General features: G+C 38.0%; 1 protein-coding gene across 15 annotated transcripts in view; it reads right to left on the bottom strand.

Moving 5' to 3' along the window:
• The window catches only part of CACNA1C (calcium voltage-gated channel subunit alpha1 C), a 474,784-nt gene that overhangs the window by 405,122 nt on the left and 52,419 nt on the right, over positions 1-17,243 (bottom strand). For all 15 annotated transcript variants that reach the window (XM_042837682.1, XM_042837670.1, XM_042837684.1 and 12 more), the window contains exon 2: positions 1,146-1,467. In XM_042837682.1, coding sequence (XP_042693616.1) covers positions 1,146-1,467 — 322 coding nt within the window. The remainder of the gene's footprint in view (positions 1-1,145; positions 1,468-17,243) is intronic.

The raw sequence follows: 17,243 nt of genomic DNA, 5'->3' as shown, positions 1-17,243 counted from the left end.
CTAGACATTGGGGACAAATGTCAAAGGGACAGAATTATCTCATTGTCTTAAATGGCTTTTTTTTTTCTTTAATCATATTAACTACTGCTGAGTTCAGTATTGCCTTCCCCTGACGTGCTTATTTACCCCTAACGTACTTTTGCTTTCACATTTATTGAAGAATCCCATTAGCTTGTGATTTACTGACTATTACTGTTCAGAGTCAGTCTTGGTTTCTCTTCAGGGAAACAGGGGAGTTATATTTCTATTTCCATTTCTATTTCACACCAAATTCACAACTTCCAGTTTTGTTGATCAGATTCAGATGACTAAGGTAGACTTTGCTCCTTCCACATGAAGGAGCCAACAGCCAAGCTCTCATTGGCTTTCCAAGAAAGCAGCACTGACCCTTGCCTTCTGCAGCTCTATGTCAGTGGTAATCGTTTATCATCTGTGACAATCTGTCTCTTGTTCAGCCTGCTAGCTCTGGCCCCATACTGAATGTGCACATGTGGCAGGATGATGTTAACTATCTGTCTTTTTCCCTACTTGGAGATAATCAGTTTATCTTTCCATATATTAGGGAGTCTTACTGGTTTCAATTGAATCCCAATATGATTAACAGAGCTTAGCCTCATTTCAGGGATTTATCACATCAGGGTTTTTTTTTTTCATTAGTTCTCTATTCAACCCCATTTTTCCCCATTCCATTCTCCATACTGTAGAAATGGTGATGCTGTGTATTCAACGAAAAATCACATGATTCCAAGTTCCAGAGCTGTTTATGTGGCTAAAGCTCTGCAGAAAGAAGGGAAAGGCAGTATCTGCCATCAGTCCCATGGAGTGGTTCAATTCTGGCTTCAGATACCTTGCATATCTCCCATCAATTTCAGCTTCAGCCACGTTTTTAAAAGAATTCAATCCCTACCCTTTATCGTTTAAGCTTCTGGCAGTTTCCTACACAAGGGTACGGTTAAGGCTTCAGTCCCAAGCATTTTTTCTCCCAGCATAAATGATCTCAGTTAAGATAGCAAATACTGCTTGTGTACTTCATGTTCCCAATGGCGCCTTTCAACTTAATGTATTGATTTCTTCCCACTTATGAACAGCGCCTGATGCACACTAACAATTTGCTGTTTTCCAAATGAGAACATCAAAAAGGATATTTCCATTCGACGATGCTGATGCATGCCCTCCGGATGGGATTTTTCAGTGTTAAACACAGCAGTGCCCGGGGAGGACGCGTAGCTGTCGTGGTACCCTGTTTTTTCTGTTTCCCATACTGCTGCCGTTTTCTCTGCGTGGAGCTAGCTGTGGATATTGTTGCATTGCCAGCACTACCCATCAATTTGGCTTGCCTGGCAGCATCAATTGCAGCTTGCCAGGACAGAGCTGCCCCTGGTGTAGGGATATGCTCTGGGGCAAGCCCTGCAGCTGCATTGGCATTCATGTTGGCATGAGCTGGACGGGGACTCCCATAGTTGGAACCTGTGAAAGGAGAGGGAAAAAAAAAATTGTGAAGGTATTTCTTTAACAGTAGAAAAGATAAAGCTTTTTTTTCTTATAATCATGTGTATCAGTAAAATGAAAATCTGAGGTTAAGGATAAGTGTAGGGTATCCACTTAGTGGGAGCTTGTTCCTGCAATTCAAGCCCTCATTTCAAAATAATACCACTGTGCAATCATTCATCTTGCAAGAGCCTCCTAAGAAGCCCAAAGGACACAGATGTGAGGAGTGTCTCAATCAATTCAATCTCCAGAAATTCCACAGAGAAGAATGTGTCCTTCGTTTCATTTTTTACCCACACATTTTGCAAGTTAGATTGTTTGAAAGCTTAAAAGGTAAGGCTAGCTCTCACTGCTATCACACAGGCATGCAGCACTATGTTATGTGGTATCTGGCAAAGAAACAAAACAATACTCTCAAGTTTATAGTGAAAACCCTTCTGTTTTCAAGATCACTTCAAGGTAAAGGGAAATTTCAACAAGGAGTTATATTCTCTCTGCAAACATTGCCCACATATAAGTCTAAAGCAGACTGAATAAAAGGGACGCTGAAGCAGCAGCTGCAGAAAAGGGCAGAGTTCATCACTTCTATGCCCTAAATGATGCTGTGTATACAGTCAACTTTAGACCAGACAACATACAGTTTGAAATTGGAACCAATTCTTCATCCTGAAAAACTAACTTAAGAAAGCTCAATGATTGAACTGTACTGGCAGGAAAGCCAAGATCAGGTAGTTCCATGTTTAGCACCTCTTTTAGCTGACACTGAAGGAGCGTATGCTTTCTCAATCATAATAACAGAATAAATATGTCAGGCAATATGTCTGGTATTTGGAAGGTCTTAACAGTAATTTAAGGTTACCTTCGCAAGCCAGCCCAACTGTTCAGTCATTTCTCTAAAGACAGTTATGAAGCCACTTGTGCCTCTCCAATGAGGACATTTCCCTTGGGGGACTGTGGTTCCCTTGCTTTTGAACTGAAGAGACTATGCTTCAGAAAAATGCACATGGAAAAGTTGGGTAGTAGAAAGCCAGTAATGGAGTTAGATCACCTCTTATTTCAAAGCAAGCACGAAGTCTACCTATTGACTGTGTTTCACTTCTTTAGTTTAATGCAGAAGTATGGTGTTTTTAAACAGATCAGATGTGATCCTGTAGTTCACAGGACAAAACAAACAGAAGACCATGTGCCACCTGTTTTGCTGAAAGTACTGGATGAAAGACAAGCAAAATCAGGAGAACAAGCAAACTGCTTCAAGGTTTTGAAATAAAATAATTACCTCAGGCCCATATTTTATTGCCATTGTGCAATGCCAAGAAATTGCAGCCATAACAGCATTACATGAATTAGATCAAGTAGAATAAATACAATTACATTGGCACCTAGATTGCTACAGGGTATGCTCCTATCCAGAAAGCATGCAAAATATTAAAGTTCATCTCACTGAATTGCAAGGAAGGACATGATAGAGTCAGATGTTATTTTATGTCAGGTATTGCCATGAGATTTCCAGGCTGTCATTGTTTCACCACACAGAAAATCTAGAGCTTGTCTCTGTCACTGGAAAATGTCCGAGCTGCAAAACCAGCCAAAGAGAGCTGGTGACTAATATAACTCTGATAAGCAAAAGGGAAAGCTGAAAGAAGCAAGCAATGAGAAATAGTTAACTTACATCCCTCAGATTTTGAAACTGAAGAAAAATTGTATTCAGAATCACACAGACTAAGCAGATTTCCTAGATGAAGCAGGCAATGAAGTGGCAGACAAACTTAGTTCTCTAAGACTAAGCAAATTGTACACAGCACTACTCATGGGATACGTATTTATTTTCAGACTGGTTCCAGATGCACATTTTCTCCTTAGCATCCATTTGACCTCCCTAGCCTGAAGCAGGCTGGGGAGAAACATAAATGGAAAATTACTCTAATTATTCACCCAACTCCAGCTCTTCTTTAATATCGACCCATTAGAGCGGATAAGAAAATGTGTGTATCTTCCAGTAACAGCAAACTTGCTGATCCCATCGCCACTGTGTTCTTATCACGCTGACTAGACCATGTGGTCCAGAACACAAACAGCTGCTCTATTTTAATGAAGACTTTTTTGCAATTTGGGAATGTGTTAAGTTTCTCCATTATTATTGCTTATTAGTTAGGTTTCACATGAGGACTCAGGTTTCTGCACTCCGACTTTGATGTGCCAGCAAAGTTAAGGACGTGGCTTCTGGTGGCTTTGTTACTTTTGCTTCTACCCGTAACAAAGTGCTTTATCTCAAATTAACTTCAAAAGATGAGCCAGTAATGACAGATTTATATTAACAAATATTGCAAATATTGATTACTGATAAAGATCTGTCTGCTTTATGAAGCTCAGAAGCTACTGACTGTCTTTACTAAATAACTAATGGCAGTGACAAATGCCTTGATCTACAGGCTGTTTAGAGAAATAGTTTAAATTAAAAAGAGTGGCGCTCACATAACTCCACATAAAGCATACTGAGGAACTGTGCAAAATATTTTCAAGGACAGCATAGCCAAACTTGCAATGAGAAAACAGTGCAAAACATTTCTGTAATCTGAGAGCTGCAGTTACTGGAATTGCTATTTTCATTTTGCAACATTTCAGTTTAAATCCTTCATTCTACTTCTCCACTACAAATAAAGTTTCACTGTACCTAAACCACTTCTACCATATTTGTTTATACAGTTACAAAGCTGGAAGTTGGCAAGAAATGGGAACCAGAGATTCAGTTCCCATCCAAATGGAATAACTCACTAAGTACCGGGATCTGCAACATCAGCACCGCGCTAATCCCTCCCACCCTTCAGCAAGATGTGCTGTTGACTACACCACGCAGGTCAGCAAAACTCTTCTCTCTCACGTACTTTTGTTACAGATCATGAATTTAAATATTTGCATGGTAAGTAAATGGGAAAGTCAGTATGTGAATGTAACGAATAAATTTGATTCTGAGATCTTAGGGATCAACTTTCATTTCTGCAAGGAAGCAAAACTGGAGAACCATTTCAAATGTCACAGTAACAGAAGTATGGCTTCAGAACTAAGACAGAAAAGTAACATACTAAGTTGCTGTACTGCGGGAAATGAACCATGTTGCAAAAAATACCTGACACTATAAGCTTACAACTACGTTGCCAAAATGCTATAAAGGCATCAATGGTCATCAGTATGTAAGAGCTTTTTGCATTCTAATAATGTACATCTGTCAAGCCCCCTATTAATAGATAGCTTCATTTAAAGAAAAAAAAATTTAAGCAGCAATCATTCTGTGTGAGAAATGATCCAGTTAATGACATGATGAAATTGCAAGTTTTAAATGCCCTGCATTTATCTATTTAGCCTCACATTTATTTGAGAGGAACTTGTGCTTAGATTAATTATTTAAAAGAAAATGGAGCAATGCCAATGTAGGTCTTCAATGTAGGTTCTTTTTTTTTTTTTTTTCCTCTAATCACTAGGAACATCAGAATCCTAAGAATGAAAACCTCAGAACAATGGTGTTGCACAAGTGCATTTTTCCCCAAAGCAGATGAGTACAGTAAAAGATAAAATTGGTTCAGTCAGAGTCTTAGCTGAACAATGACAGCAAGTAAACACAAAGTAGGAAACTGGTTATCACTACTAAGATTGTATGTAGACTAATTCAAGCGTGCAGAGAAAAAGTTAGAAGACACGGAGGTGAGGAGGAACCTAACAAGAAAACCGAACAACGAAAAGAATGTCATCATTTGTTAATATACAAAGAAAGTGGAAAACACTGACCCATTAACCAACAGAGACAGAATACACAAGATGTCAATAGGGCTTAAGGATTACCTTCACTAAAGAAAGGAAACAAAGGAAGATCAAGAGCAGGTGACAATCAAAATGAACCCACAAACCAAAAAAGGTATAATTTCCACTCATAAAGGAAAAGAAAGGATAAGTTTAGAGAGTACTTAGGTAAGTACAAACATACATTCAGCTATTGCATTCTAAAACATTTAAGGAAGTCTCTGAAGTAATCTCAAAGCTGCTAACTGCTGTTCTGAACTCAAAGGACACGAGAAATCTGAGAACTGAGAAAGGACAAATGTCAACCTCATTTATAAAAAATCAAGAAGTGAAAATTTAAATTCAGCTGTGCTTCAGTCTCCATTAGTAAATAAATAATAACACAGGATACATAAAACAAAAAAGCATCAAAAAAATACTTGGAGGAGAAAAAGAGAAAAATATCAGCAGATATGCATCTGTCATGAGTACAACTAATTCCTTCTGCAACAGTGCATCAGAATATACAGGCATGATGGAAGTGATAGCTGTCATGTTTCCCAACCTTATTAATACTTTCATCAGGTCTTGTACAACAGTTCCACAAGGACGCTAGGAATAAAGGAGCTAGAAAAGGAAATGCTGCAACAGAAGCACAAAGCTCATACAGTAGATAGGTGAGAACAGTTATCATTGGTACACAGTCTAATTGGAAGATGTCTCACACAGAGGTACCCAAAAGCCTGCATTGGATCCATTTCTGTTCAACACCTTCATTAATGATCTGGATGATGAAATGTTGAACAGCATTATAAAACGTATGTGTAACTATCAAGAAGGGAGGTACAGCAAATGTACTGAAGGACAAGAACTGAATTCAAAATGAGTTTCAGGAATTGGAGAGTCTTAAAAATAACATGGAGTTCAGCAGGGAAAAAATGTAATGCATTTAAGCAAAATGAATTAACTGCCCAAATTATTTTCAGTAGGGGGTTATACTGGATGCCCAGCAGAACAGGAGCTAATACTGTCATACTGCTTTCTATCCTCAAAATGCCATCATCTCAGTGTAGTGCATAAACAGGTACAGAATCTATGCAGAACAAGTGATATTTCTCTTCCTGGGGCTTCAGTTGCAACACAATGGGCAGCTTCAGGTTCCATGCTTCAGGAAAGCTCATGTGGCTCAGTTCAGGCTGAAGAAGAGATCAACAAAAGGCTCAAAAAAACATGAGCTCTTATGCAAAGTGACAGGAAGTGGGAATGCCAGGACTTGGACTGATGCTCCTAAAGATGTGATGAAGAAGGGTAGCATGGTAACAGTATATTAGATGTTATATATGATACACATATATAAATATAAAAAATACATGTAAATTATTTCAAAGAACAGAAAGAGAACAATCACCACACTCACAGTGAATAAGCAATAAGCAATGGCTTTTGCAATAAGGAAGAACAAGGATATACATTAGGAAGCACTTTCTAACATACTGATCTCCTGGAATGGTGGTAATATCTCTCACACCATATGTCTTTTAAACCAGGTATCACATAGACGAGGCTAGATTTGTACTCATTTCTTCTGTTAGAATGAAGAAAGACCTTTGCATAGAAAATTTCTACATTTTACTCAAGATTGATATATCAACAAAAGACTCTTCTTCGGAATAAACCATCCTTGATTCAATCATTTCAGTCAACACAGCTCTATCAGCACAGCTCTATATCTATCTGTATGCAAGATTTATACGTGTTTTCTTCTATCATAGGGATGGTCCTCAGTCCAATTGCCCTGGAACTTCATTTCTTTTATTTTAAAATCTGACTTTCACTCTGCAAATACGTTTTTCTAAAATTATTTCAATATCTTATGATATTAACAACTAGCTACACGTAAAGTTTAAATTCATGAAGTGAAATAACCCAACTGATTTATATGAAAAAAAACCAGTCTTTTCAGAAATCATCATTACGCTTTTATAGAATCATAGAATCATTAGAGTTGGAAGGGATCTTTAAAGGCCACCTAGTCCAACTCCCCTGCAATGAACAGGGACATTAGATCAGGTTGCCCAGAGCTTGATCCAGCCTGCCTCGCTTGTTGACTTTTCTTAAGATTCTCTATTCTAAATGCAAGCCCATAGACACACACACTTCAACTTCTTTAAAGGGCTATTTTGATATTTTTCTTTTTTTACCTTTTAATTCTGATAGCTAACTGTGAAATTACTCTAGCTGTTCCCCAGAAACATTTTTTTTTTCCTGGAAGAAATTTGTAAGTAGCAATAGGGATATAGTGAAAGCTGGATTGCAACCTAAACTATGGCTTTTGCTGTAACAGAGTTTATAATATACACATATGCTTCTCAACATCTTGTCAGACTAAAATATTAATGTGCAGTTGTTAGCTCAGATAAGAGAGTTAAAGAATTGTGTGTGTGTGTGAATTGTTCTGGAGCTTCAGAACGCACACAAAGGATTCGTGACTGAATACAGTTCATTCGCCATATTTGAGACTAAATGTTTTAAAATCTAAACAAGAAATCTTATTCAAGATCCATGCTTCACTTGTAACTAAATCTTCAGCTCCCCTCTTCAAACAGAGCTTTTCTGTTGTTTTTTTTCTGCAGAACATAAATGTAAAAAGGATGCCATGAGCTACCAGCAATGTGAAAAAAAAACAAGTCCGTTTCAATGAAGAGATCAAGTGCACACACTCCTTTCACGTCTAGTAATGAACACTTTTAGGTTAAATATTTACACTTCAAAATTCACGAGGGATGCTGCATGGTAAATTTTTGTAGCTTTGCCAACATCATTTAGATCATAAATTTTCTAAGAAGGGAAAAGACATTTGTTCTACATTGGTAGAACGTTCGGTGCAATGGTTTCCCATCTTGAGAATAAAACAAAAGCACAAACAAGAATAATTCCCCATGAACCTGAGAATAAATCGTAGGAAAACACTTCCCTTTAAGTTTATCACAAATACATTCTTTCCATGGAAAAACATTGTGTTTCACTAGAGTATACTGGAAAGCCACTGCCCTCTTGATAATATCTTTCCTTCATACACTCTATCTGCACTCTCTGAGACATGCAAAAGATCTGGGCACTGAGATACTGATTTCTACAATTTACCCTCCAAGCACTGCAAACTCTGAGATCACTCTCATGCACACATGTGAGCACAGTCAATACTACTGTTCCTTTTGCTTACTGATTTACTCAGTTGAGGCACAGGATAGATCACGGTACAGTATTCCTTGATATCACTGCATTAGCAGGCCTTTATGCAGTTATTTGTGCTAACTGGAACACTCACACCACTCTGAAAGAAACTGGATGGATAAGAACAAAATACAACAGATTTGAAGTATTTTGAGAGCTAAGCTTGGCCTCACAACATAAATATATGCTTACTGAAACTTCTGATCAGGCACTAAAAAGGCTCTTCCAGTGTCATTTGCCCATACGGCACAGTTTGCTATCTCCTGATAAGAGAGGGATGGACAAAATACAGAAAAGAATAGTGTTAATAAAAGGATCTTTCATACTCCAGCACAACTATAGTTATTTGCCCTCCTTTTTTCCAATACCTTTGTTTGCATGTAATCACTGTACGTCGATCTCCTCTTTTAATCAATGAACAAACATGAAGTTCACTGCATTATTACTATCAAATCTATAATTTATTCAATAGAACAATGGCCTGAAATATTTGTTGTCTTTCTGTCAGTCAGTAAGCTTCATTTGAAAAGTCATTCTTCATCATTCATATGCTGAAAACCCCACAGTAGAATGTTGAAATGTGGACAAACAGATAAAACCATTGCCAGAGTCTTCCATTACCTATTTCATATAAATCAGAAACAAAAGTCACCAAGGTTGGAAAACATCTTCAAGATCAAGTCCAACCATCAGTCTGACACATCTCCAGCTCCATCTCCCAGTTTGGTCCTCCTCATAATTCTTTCCTGGTCCTCCAGCAACTTCATTGCTCTTCTCCACACACACTCAAGCAATTCCATATCCTCCTTGAAGCAGGAGGCTCAAAACTTATCACAGTACTCAAGATGCAGTCTCCCCAGTACTGAAAACAGAAGATCAACCACTGCTCTTGCCTTGTTGCTCACACAATTTCTGGTGCAAGCCAGGCTGCCATTTGTCTTCTGGACCATCTGGCCACATGGCCAGTTCATGTTCAGCTGTCAACCAACACCCTTGTGCGTCTTTCTCAGGGAGACAGTTTATCAGCCACTCTTCCCAAGGCCTATATCACTTCATGAGGTTATGACTCAGGTACAGGACCCAGCACTTATCGCCGTTCAGTCTCACATGCTTGCATGTGGCCTGTCAATCCATCCATCTGCAAAGCCTTCCAACCCTCAAGCACATCAACAGTCCAGCCTGTTTGTTATTGAGAGTTTACACAATCCCCTCACCCAGTCCATTGATAAAAGCAGTAAACAAAACTGACCCCAAGACTGAGCTCTGGGGAATACAACTGGTGTCCTGATGCCAGCTGGATTTAACTCCATTCACTGTGGCTCAGGCTCGATCACCCAGCATGTTCTTCATCCAACAAACTGTACACCTGTCCAAGCCATCAATAGCTAACTTCTCCAGGAGAATATTGTGGAAAACACTGTCAAATGCTATTAAAATCCACATAAAACTCCTCACCTACTAAGCAGGTCACCTGGTCTTAGAAGGAGATCAGGTCAAACAGTACCTGCCATTCATAAACCCATGCTTGCTGCTTCTGATCACTCAGTTGTTCCATATGTACCATGTGATGACAGAAGCTCATAAAGACTACTTTGCTTTTTGAAAATGCTATATTTTTCAATGAGCACAATTCAGGTTACTTGTTTACTTGCTTTTGCATGTGTGTTTTGTTTTTTTCAAAATGAGACACAATCTTGTAGCAAATTATTATTTTTTCTTACTGACAAATGTTTTTATTTTGTTTTAGTTTTGTTTTTTTTTTTACAGTATGATCTAATATAAAAGAGAACAGAAAAAGCTTCAGGAGAAAAGAAGGCAAGCAAGGTCTCCTTTCTCAGGAGGAGGAAGAGGAAAAAAGCAAGGAGCCTATTAAATGTTAAGCTTCTTTCTTCTACCCCAAGGCAAGTGTCTCTAAAGAAAAGTCTGATTATTGATAAAGATACAAAGAGAGCCAGAGAAGTCTATATTATAACTCAACCGGACTAAAAATTCTACTAGGAGATTATTTTACTTGAGGGGTGTTGGATGATCAATTTCCTTTGAAGGATTTCCATTTTCTCATGGCCTTTAAGCTACAAGATATAAAATACAAAGAAATCCACAAATAATCCTCTTTGGTTTCTTGAGGTACGTTTCTGGTGGCACCTAGATTAAGCTCTCAGAAATCAAGCCAGGGAACACTTTTCTTTCCATCAACCGTATCTCACTTATAAAACTCAAAAATAGCGATGGAAGAGTAGTGATGTAAAGAATTTCACTAATAACAGTATTTGAACTAATCTCAGGTAAGCCCGAGAGAACTCAATTAGCTGTGTGTTTGAAGGAGTATCTAACAAGAACTTTCACACAAAACTGGAGTTCTGCTGTGATAATGTAATCTCCCACAGAATGCAAAGCACAAAAGGCATTTCTAACACCAAATGGAATATAAATTAAAAGCCCTTGTGATCTTCACTTGTAACAGTTTAGTGTACCTATCAGTACAAAACCTTTGTTGTAACATGTGTACATGTCATGATACGTTTCCCAGAAGGACAACATACCAGTAGGACAAATTCTAGGCACAGATCCTCAAACAGGAGTGTCAGGAGTGATTTATTATTCTTAAATGCATCTTTTTGCAACATTCATCTAAATTAAAGCTACCACCATGAGAGATATTGAGATGAAATACATCTTTGGTAAAATTTCCTTGACATCAGTAGAAGTCCTCTAGAGATTAACTGTAACTCAGTAGATTGGATTCTTCTGACAAACTTGTCAACTTAACTGCTTGTCATTTTCTTATTGGTGAATAATGATTACTCTTCACTTCGTGAATAATCTAAATATAACTATCTTGGAAAGAAACAAGGCTCTTACAGGTTTAAAATAGCGTTTATTGTATTAGATGCTATCCAGATTCTTTGTCTGAGAACACACAGTGGGATAGCAATCAATACAGAAAACCATAAATGTGATTTATCTCACTCTACCCAAATCATCAGAAGAAAAAGGGATCTTGTCTAAGCTCCCTCTGCAATAAGTACAGAGGACCATTCCTTCCAGTCTTCAGAGACAGATGGAAGTGTCAATTCTTTTTCACACTGTACATAACTAGTTGAAAATATTATTTTAATTGTACATAAAATTTAACTGGATAAAATTAGATGAAATTACTTGCACGTGTGTTGAATACATGCATGCACTTGTGATTGTGCATAAGGTACAAAGAAACCCTGAAGATGCTATTCAGCAGGAGTTATGATGGATGTTTCCTAAACGGTCCTAAATAGAGTCTAAGAAGTACATACAAATGTGTGATATCTAACTAATTTAAAGCCCACAGAGCAGTCTCTTCTGAGTTGTATCAAGTAGGTAACTGCTAAATACAATAGTCACAAAATACGGACCTCTATAGAGATCTCTATCTGAGCCCGATTTTCAATACAGATCTAAACAAAACAAGATAGGAAAAAAAAAAAAAAATAAAAAAAAAAAAAAAAAAAAGGAAAAACACTTAAGCATCTAAACTAAATGGAAACCATGCACAGTGCAAATTTTTTTTATTTTTCAGATCAAAATTTTTCCTTTCTCCTGTTGTTTTTGAGGTCAGTGTTCAGATGTGCAAAACCAAACAGCGGGCAGAATTTGTTGGAAAGGACTTAGCAAGAGTTTAAAAGAACATACATCTAACCTCCTTTTATATGCCATAGGTACTCCCTGTCAGCCCTCTCTCCCAGTGAGGATACCTGCATTAGGAAATCATTAATCTGCATTAACGTACAATAGCTTTGGATAAAGTGACTTCTGAAGGCCATCTGGACCCCAATATGACTCCTTTGTTTGTCCTCTCATTCAAAGGGGGCAGATTCCATTAACCTGTTGGCTACCCATCACCATACTTAGTGGCACTACTGCCTGCACATCTGCAAAAAGGGTTTCGAGGACTGACATTATAGTGGGCGCCCAAATCAAAGGTACATGAATGAGCAAGGATTTATGCATTAAGGTCATATCAAACTATTTCTCTCTCTAAAACTTGTAGAATCATCACTTCTTCTTGTATACTTGTTCTATCCAATCATCTACTTTTCAAATTAACTTTCTATTCAGCACCACGTGTGTCATTCTGTCAGAAGATATGGACAGCTTCTCATTCTATCTACATTTCCCCACAAAAATATACATAGTTTTAATGTCCTCTGCTTTTCTGGTAGATACTGAATCTGATTGCTTTCTCCATAAAGCTGATGGCATTAACTTCTAAAACTTCTAAAGCACCATTAAATTCTGAAAGTTGATTCTGTCTAAGATACTTCCCTCTTGTGTAGAGGAAGCTTGGTCTAAGTTTTGGAAAGAGACTACTGATGTTAGAAGCCCTAGCTATTGGGCATAAAACTTAGGAGAATAATATCTAGTTTTCAGAGGCAGCTAATAGACTATACTTAGTGAAAAACAGGCATCTGTAAGTTATGTCATTAGCACCCACACAAAACACAGGCACCTAAAAACTATTTATTCCTTTCCAGAAAACCAAATCTTAGAGTCTATTTTAAGCTGTATTTACCCAATTTTAGATTAAATACGCAGTATCCTCATAAATTAAAGACGCGTTCCCTTCTAGAAATGCAGTCAGTCACAAAGGAAAGTATGCTGAAAGGCACTTCAGGTGTCAAAACTGACTTTGATTTAATCTATTAATCCTGGTTTTCTAACAACCACACTTTTTCATTTGGAAGAGGTGCTTTTCCCTATTGATTGCAGTCAGACCAACCAAACACCAGAAAAAGGAGACACAGAGGAAAGCAACCGTACCGAAAGTTCTACTAAATCCACAAGCAAGTGAAAATTGATTTTTTTTCCCTTCATTTCAGTAATCCAACTGATGTAAACTTATTTTCTATAAAATTACTTAAAAATAAGAGCATTTCAACAGCAGGCCTCTTTTTAACTTTGCGCTGTTAAGGTGCTAGAAAGAATTTGCACAAAAAATGGGAAAACATGAACCAAAGGGGAAAAATGCTGCCTCTGTATTATCATTCTATTTCTTTTTTTTTCCTGCAGAGTCAAGAGAATGCCTCATATGCAACAGGCTCTACGAGGCAAGGGAAAATGTTTTTGCTTGGAAACATTACAATAAATCCACAGAAAATTACTAACTGCACAATTATAAACCATAATATTCAACAAAGGAAAACAATGTTTTGTTTTGATTTCAGGGTGACAGAGAAAAGCAATTTGAAAAAACATACTTTTTTCATACTAGGCCTTTGTGATCCAGAGGCACTGCAGTATTAACAGATTTATAGTCACATTTTTATAGACTCTTAGAAAATAATTTTATTGAATCATTTAGGTATCTAAAGCAGTACATTCTGTCTCTAACATACAGTCATTCCTCTACCATCCTATTTTAGTTACTGGTATCCTCTCAGAGAATGTTCCAAGTCTGAATACTAAGCATGTCTAATATCCAGATGCAAAAACAAGCACTCTTGACTTGCTCTGCTGGTCAAGAGCATTCCCAAGCTAAATAAGGCACTAAATCAGAAGGTTGCAACTGCAGCCAAGAAAAAAAAAGGGAGGGGAAAAAAAAAGAAAAAAAAAAAAAGGAGGAAAAAGATAATAAAAGGTGGGGAAAATTAGCAAGACACAGTCTTTGCACAAAACTTCTTGAGGAAAAAAGACAGCATCTTACACTGAACGTTGTTGTGCAACACCAGAATAGGGAATAGTTCTTTTGTCACCAGCTGTCTATACAAACATTGTTAACCAGCTGCTTTCACCTTTTCTCTAGTAGATGCAGACAAATGTTTGAGACTCTTGTCATAGCTTTTTTCTAAAATTAAAAAATCCTGTTTATGTAAGTGCAGATCATTACTGAAGTTACATATACCAGAGCAAAGGTGGCAAAAGCACATGCATGCCAGGTTTGTGGCACCTTTGCTTACAGCAAAGTAATACAGTAGTATTTCTGCACTGACAAAGGAGAGCTCCAGCCACTGTTCCAGCTGCATCTTTCTAACAGTTCTCAGATCTCATCATGATCTGGTTGTGAAATCGTACACTTCTGCTCATTAGGAAAAAGACATTCAGCTTATTTACCAAGAAATGGGCATCTCTCATAAAGTCTGGAATTTGGCATCAGTTCTGTGCCCTGCCTGTCTGGAAGCAGAGCTTGCATGCAAGTTAACTCCTCTTTTTTGACTGTTTTGGCCTGACAGCTGGTTTGCTGGCTCTGAAGAATGATCACAGTGAACTATTACATAGGACCCTGATAAGTTCTGACCTACACACGAACCTAAAAGTCCAGGTAATGTGACTGTACAGGCTGCCATAATGTTACTGTGGAGCACTGCAGTTCAGTCTCCACCTCTCTCAAAAAGAATAACAAATTAGTTTAAGGAACTCAGAAAAGGACATGAAAGAATGTTTAGACTGAGGCAATATCTTACAGTGAGAGACTGAAGACAAGTGAGTCAGAGTGGGACAATGTCTTACAACGAGAGACTAAAGGCATCTGAGTCATTTAGTCTTACATAAGAGATGGTTAAAAAAAATTGATCATAATTTCCCAGCATGAGCACATGAAAGGATTTTAACACTAGATGACCTTTGCACCTACCAAGAAAAAACCTCATGAGATTAAATATTTGGTAGCTGTAACCGAGCAAACCTAGACTTCTAATAAGGTATCCATCACTATAAGTGAGGAAGCCAACTACTGGAAAACTCAAGTGGGTTGTGTACACTTTATCTCCTACATCAGGCCTGCCTTTTTTTTTTTTTTTTTTTTTTTTCCTCTCTTAGGTTCAGATTGATGCTCAGATAGGAAGATCCAGAAACCTCTGAGTGAGATTCTTCAGCTTAGCAGATGTCTCTTCTGCCCTTAAAATCCATTGTCTATGGACAAGATGTTCATAGACCAAAGATGGCAGGAAACATAAGACTATTACAATGATATTTAAAATACACCACTTTGAAATTTATCAGTAAAATGATGTCTTTTGCAACATATCAAGGCCAGTAATGGGATAAATCCAACAATTTCACACTTACACTGGAGATCCCCTCTGCTGTCTTGATTTCAAGCTATTTGCAGCACAATGGCTTAATCAGAAAACTAGTGTTACAAAAACAGTTACGTTATTTTAAGCAAATCACTCCCACTTAAATCTATGCACTTCCTGAGACATTCTCTTGTCTCAAGTTTTGAGTCACTGTATCATTACAAAGCATTGGCAGGAAAAGAGCATCCAAAAGCAAATGGTGAAATGATGACAGAAAACATCAGACAATCCTGTGCAGTATTACAGAAGCTTCCCATAGAGACACAGCATATGTTTCTGATTTCTATAGAAAGTTCAAACTGGAAGCCGTGATCAGGAAATGCTACGGTTTTGGTTTTTTGATTATTATCATTTGTGGAATAGTCCCCTTATAAGCATCTCACAAATCAGAGCTTATCTCAAAAAAGGCAGGCATCACTTTAAACTGGTCTGCTCCTCTTTGGATGACAAACACTGTGAGCAGAATTACCTGGTGATGCTCTTCAGGAAGTTTTATTGGTTCCATCACATATTGCAGCTGCTGCAGCACACCCCTGCTCCAAGAGCAAGGCAAGTGAATTCCAAAAGTCTCCATATGCTTAGAGATATTAAAATATCACAAAGATGTGGGCAAAAAAGCACGTGTGCCACATTTATTTAGGGGAAAACAAATAAAAAGCTTGCCCTGTCAAGATAGGTCAACATATTCTCCTGACATCTTTTTCCATTCCTCCTTTGGATGTATGGACAACAGATTTCCTTTTGGTTGAAGTCACGGACCCAGCACACTTTGTAGAGTACTCCAGGCTCTAGCAGGTAGAAGCTTGTTTTCCAGCATTACATCAATAAGCCTAAATGAATTCTGGACCTTAATTTATATTCTCTTTGGGATCCTGTTACTATATAAGTTTACAAATGCTCAAAAATGGCACTTAAAGAACTAGGCATGCTGTATTTGTTCACCCAAAAACACAAAAGCCCACAGACTGAAGAGTTAAACTCACTACATTGCCATTACTTAACTGTTAATCTTTCCTTGTAAATTTTGTACATTCCAGTCAGCCCAGCTAACCGCACTCACTAGCTACGAGAAGCAGATTGAACTGATTACGGCACCGCTCCTCTGATGTCGTGTCTTCTGGCATGCTGTCATCCCTCACTGACACTGCCTGGAAAGTCCCATCTCCTTCCCAAGGCTACTGACTGTGTGCTCACTGTATTCTCCACTCCTAAACACAGCCTTGGGAAAAATGAATCTTTCTCACCCCAGATGGGGACTGTGATATTCCTCAAGAATATCTCTGAGACAGTAGATTCCACAAGAAATAGCTTCTCTGGATTTCCAAGAGGGATTTTCCCTGAGTTACTCTTTTTCTAGTCAAACCCTGCTTTAACCACCTCTTTCATTTTGTAGCACACATTCAGGCAGAAAATATACACTTAATATATTTGCATTCAGGCAGGTCAGATGAAAGACAGGTGATATCAAAACATACCGTAGGCATTTAACTCCTTTCTCCAACTATGCTTTTGCTGTTGACAACCAACATCAACACACAAGCTGAAGGTGAATTCATTCTATTGGTGCTAGCAATCTAAAACCTGGCACTCATTCTAACAATCGTTAATAGCTCTCTGTGTAGAGAAGGTACAGTTAAGTAACTCCACGAGGGCACTCTCCCCAACCAATCTCAAACATCCGTAAGGTTCTGTGGCCAT

The sequence above is a fragment of the Centrocercus urophasianus genome, unplaced genomic scaffold, assembly GCF_019232065.1.
Source record: "Centrocercus urophasianus isolate 14NV4802_14NV808 unplaced genomic scaffold, USGS_Curo_1.0 seq_73, whole genome shotgun sequence".
Lineage (NCBI taxonomy): Eukaryota > Metazoa > Chordata > Aves > Galliformes > Phasianidae > Centrocercus > Centrocercus urophasianus.
The sequence above is the reverse complement of the archived record's forward strand: the minus strand, read 5'-3'. Positions and strand labels throughout refer to the sequence as shown.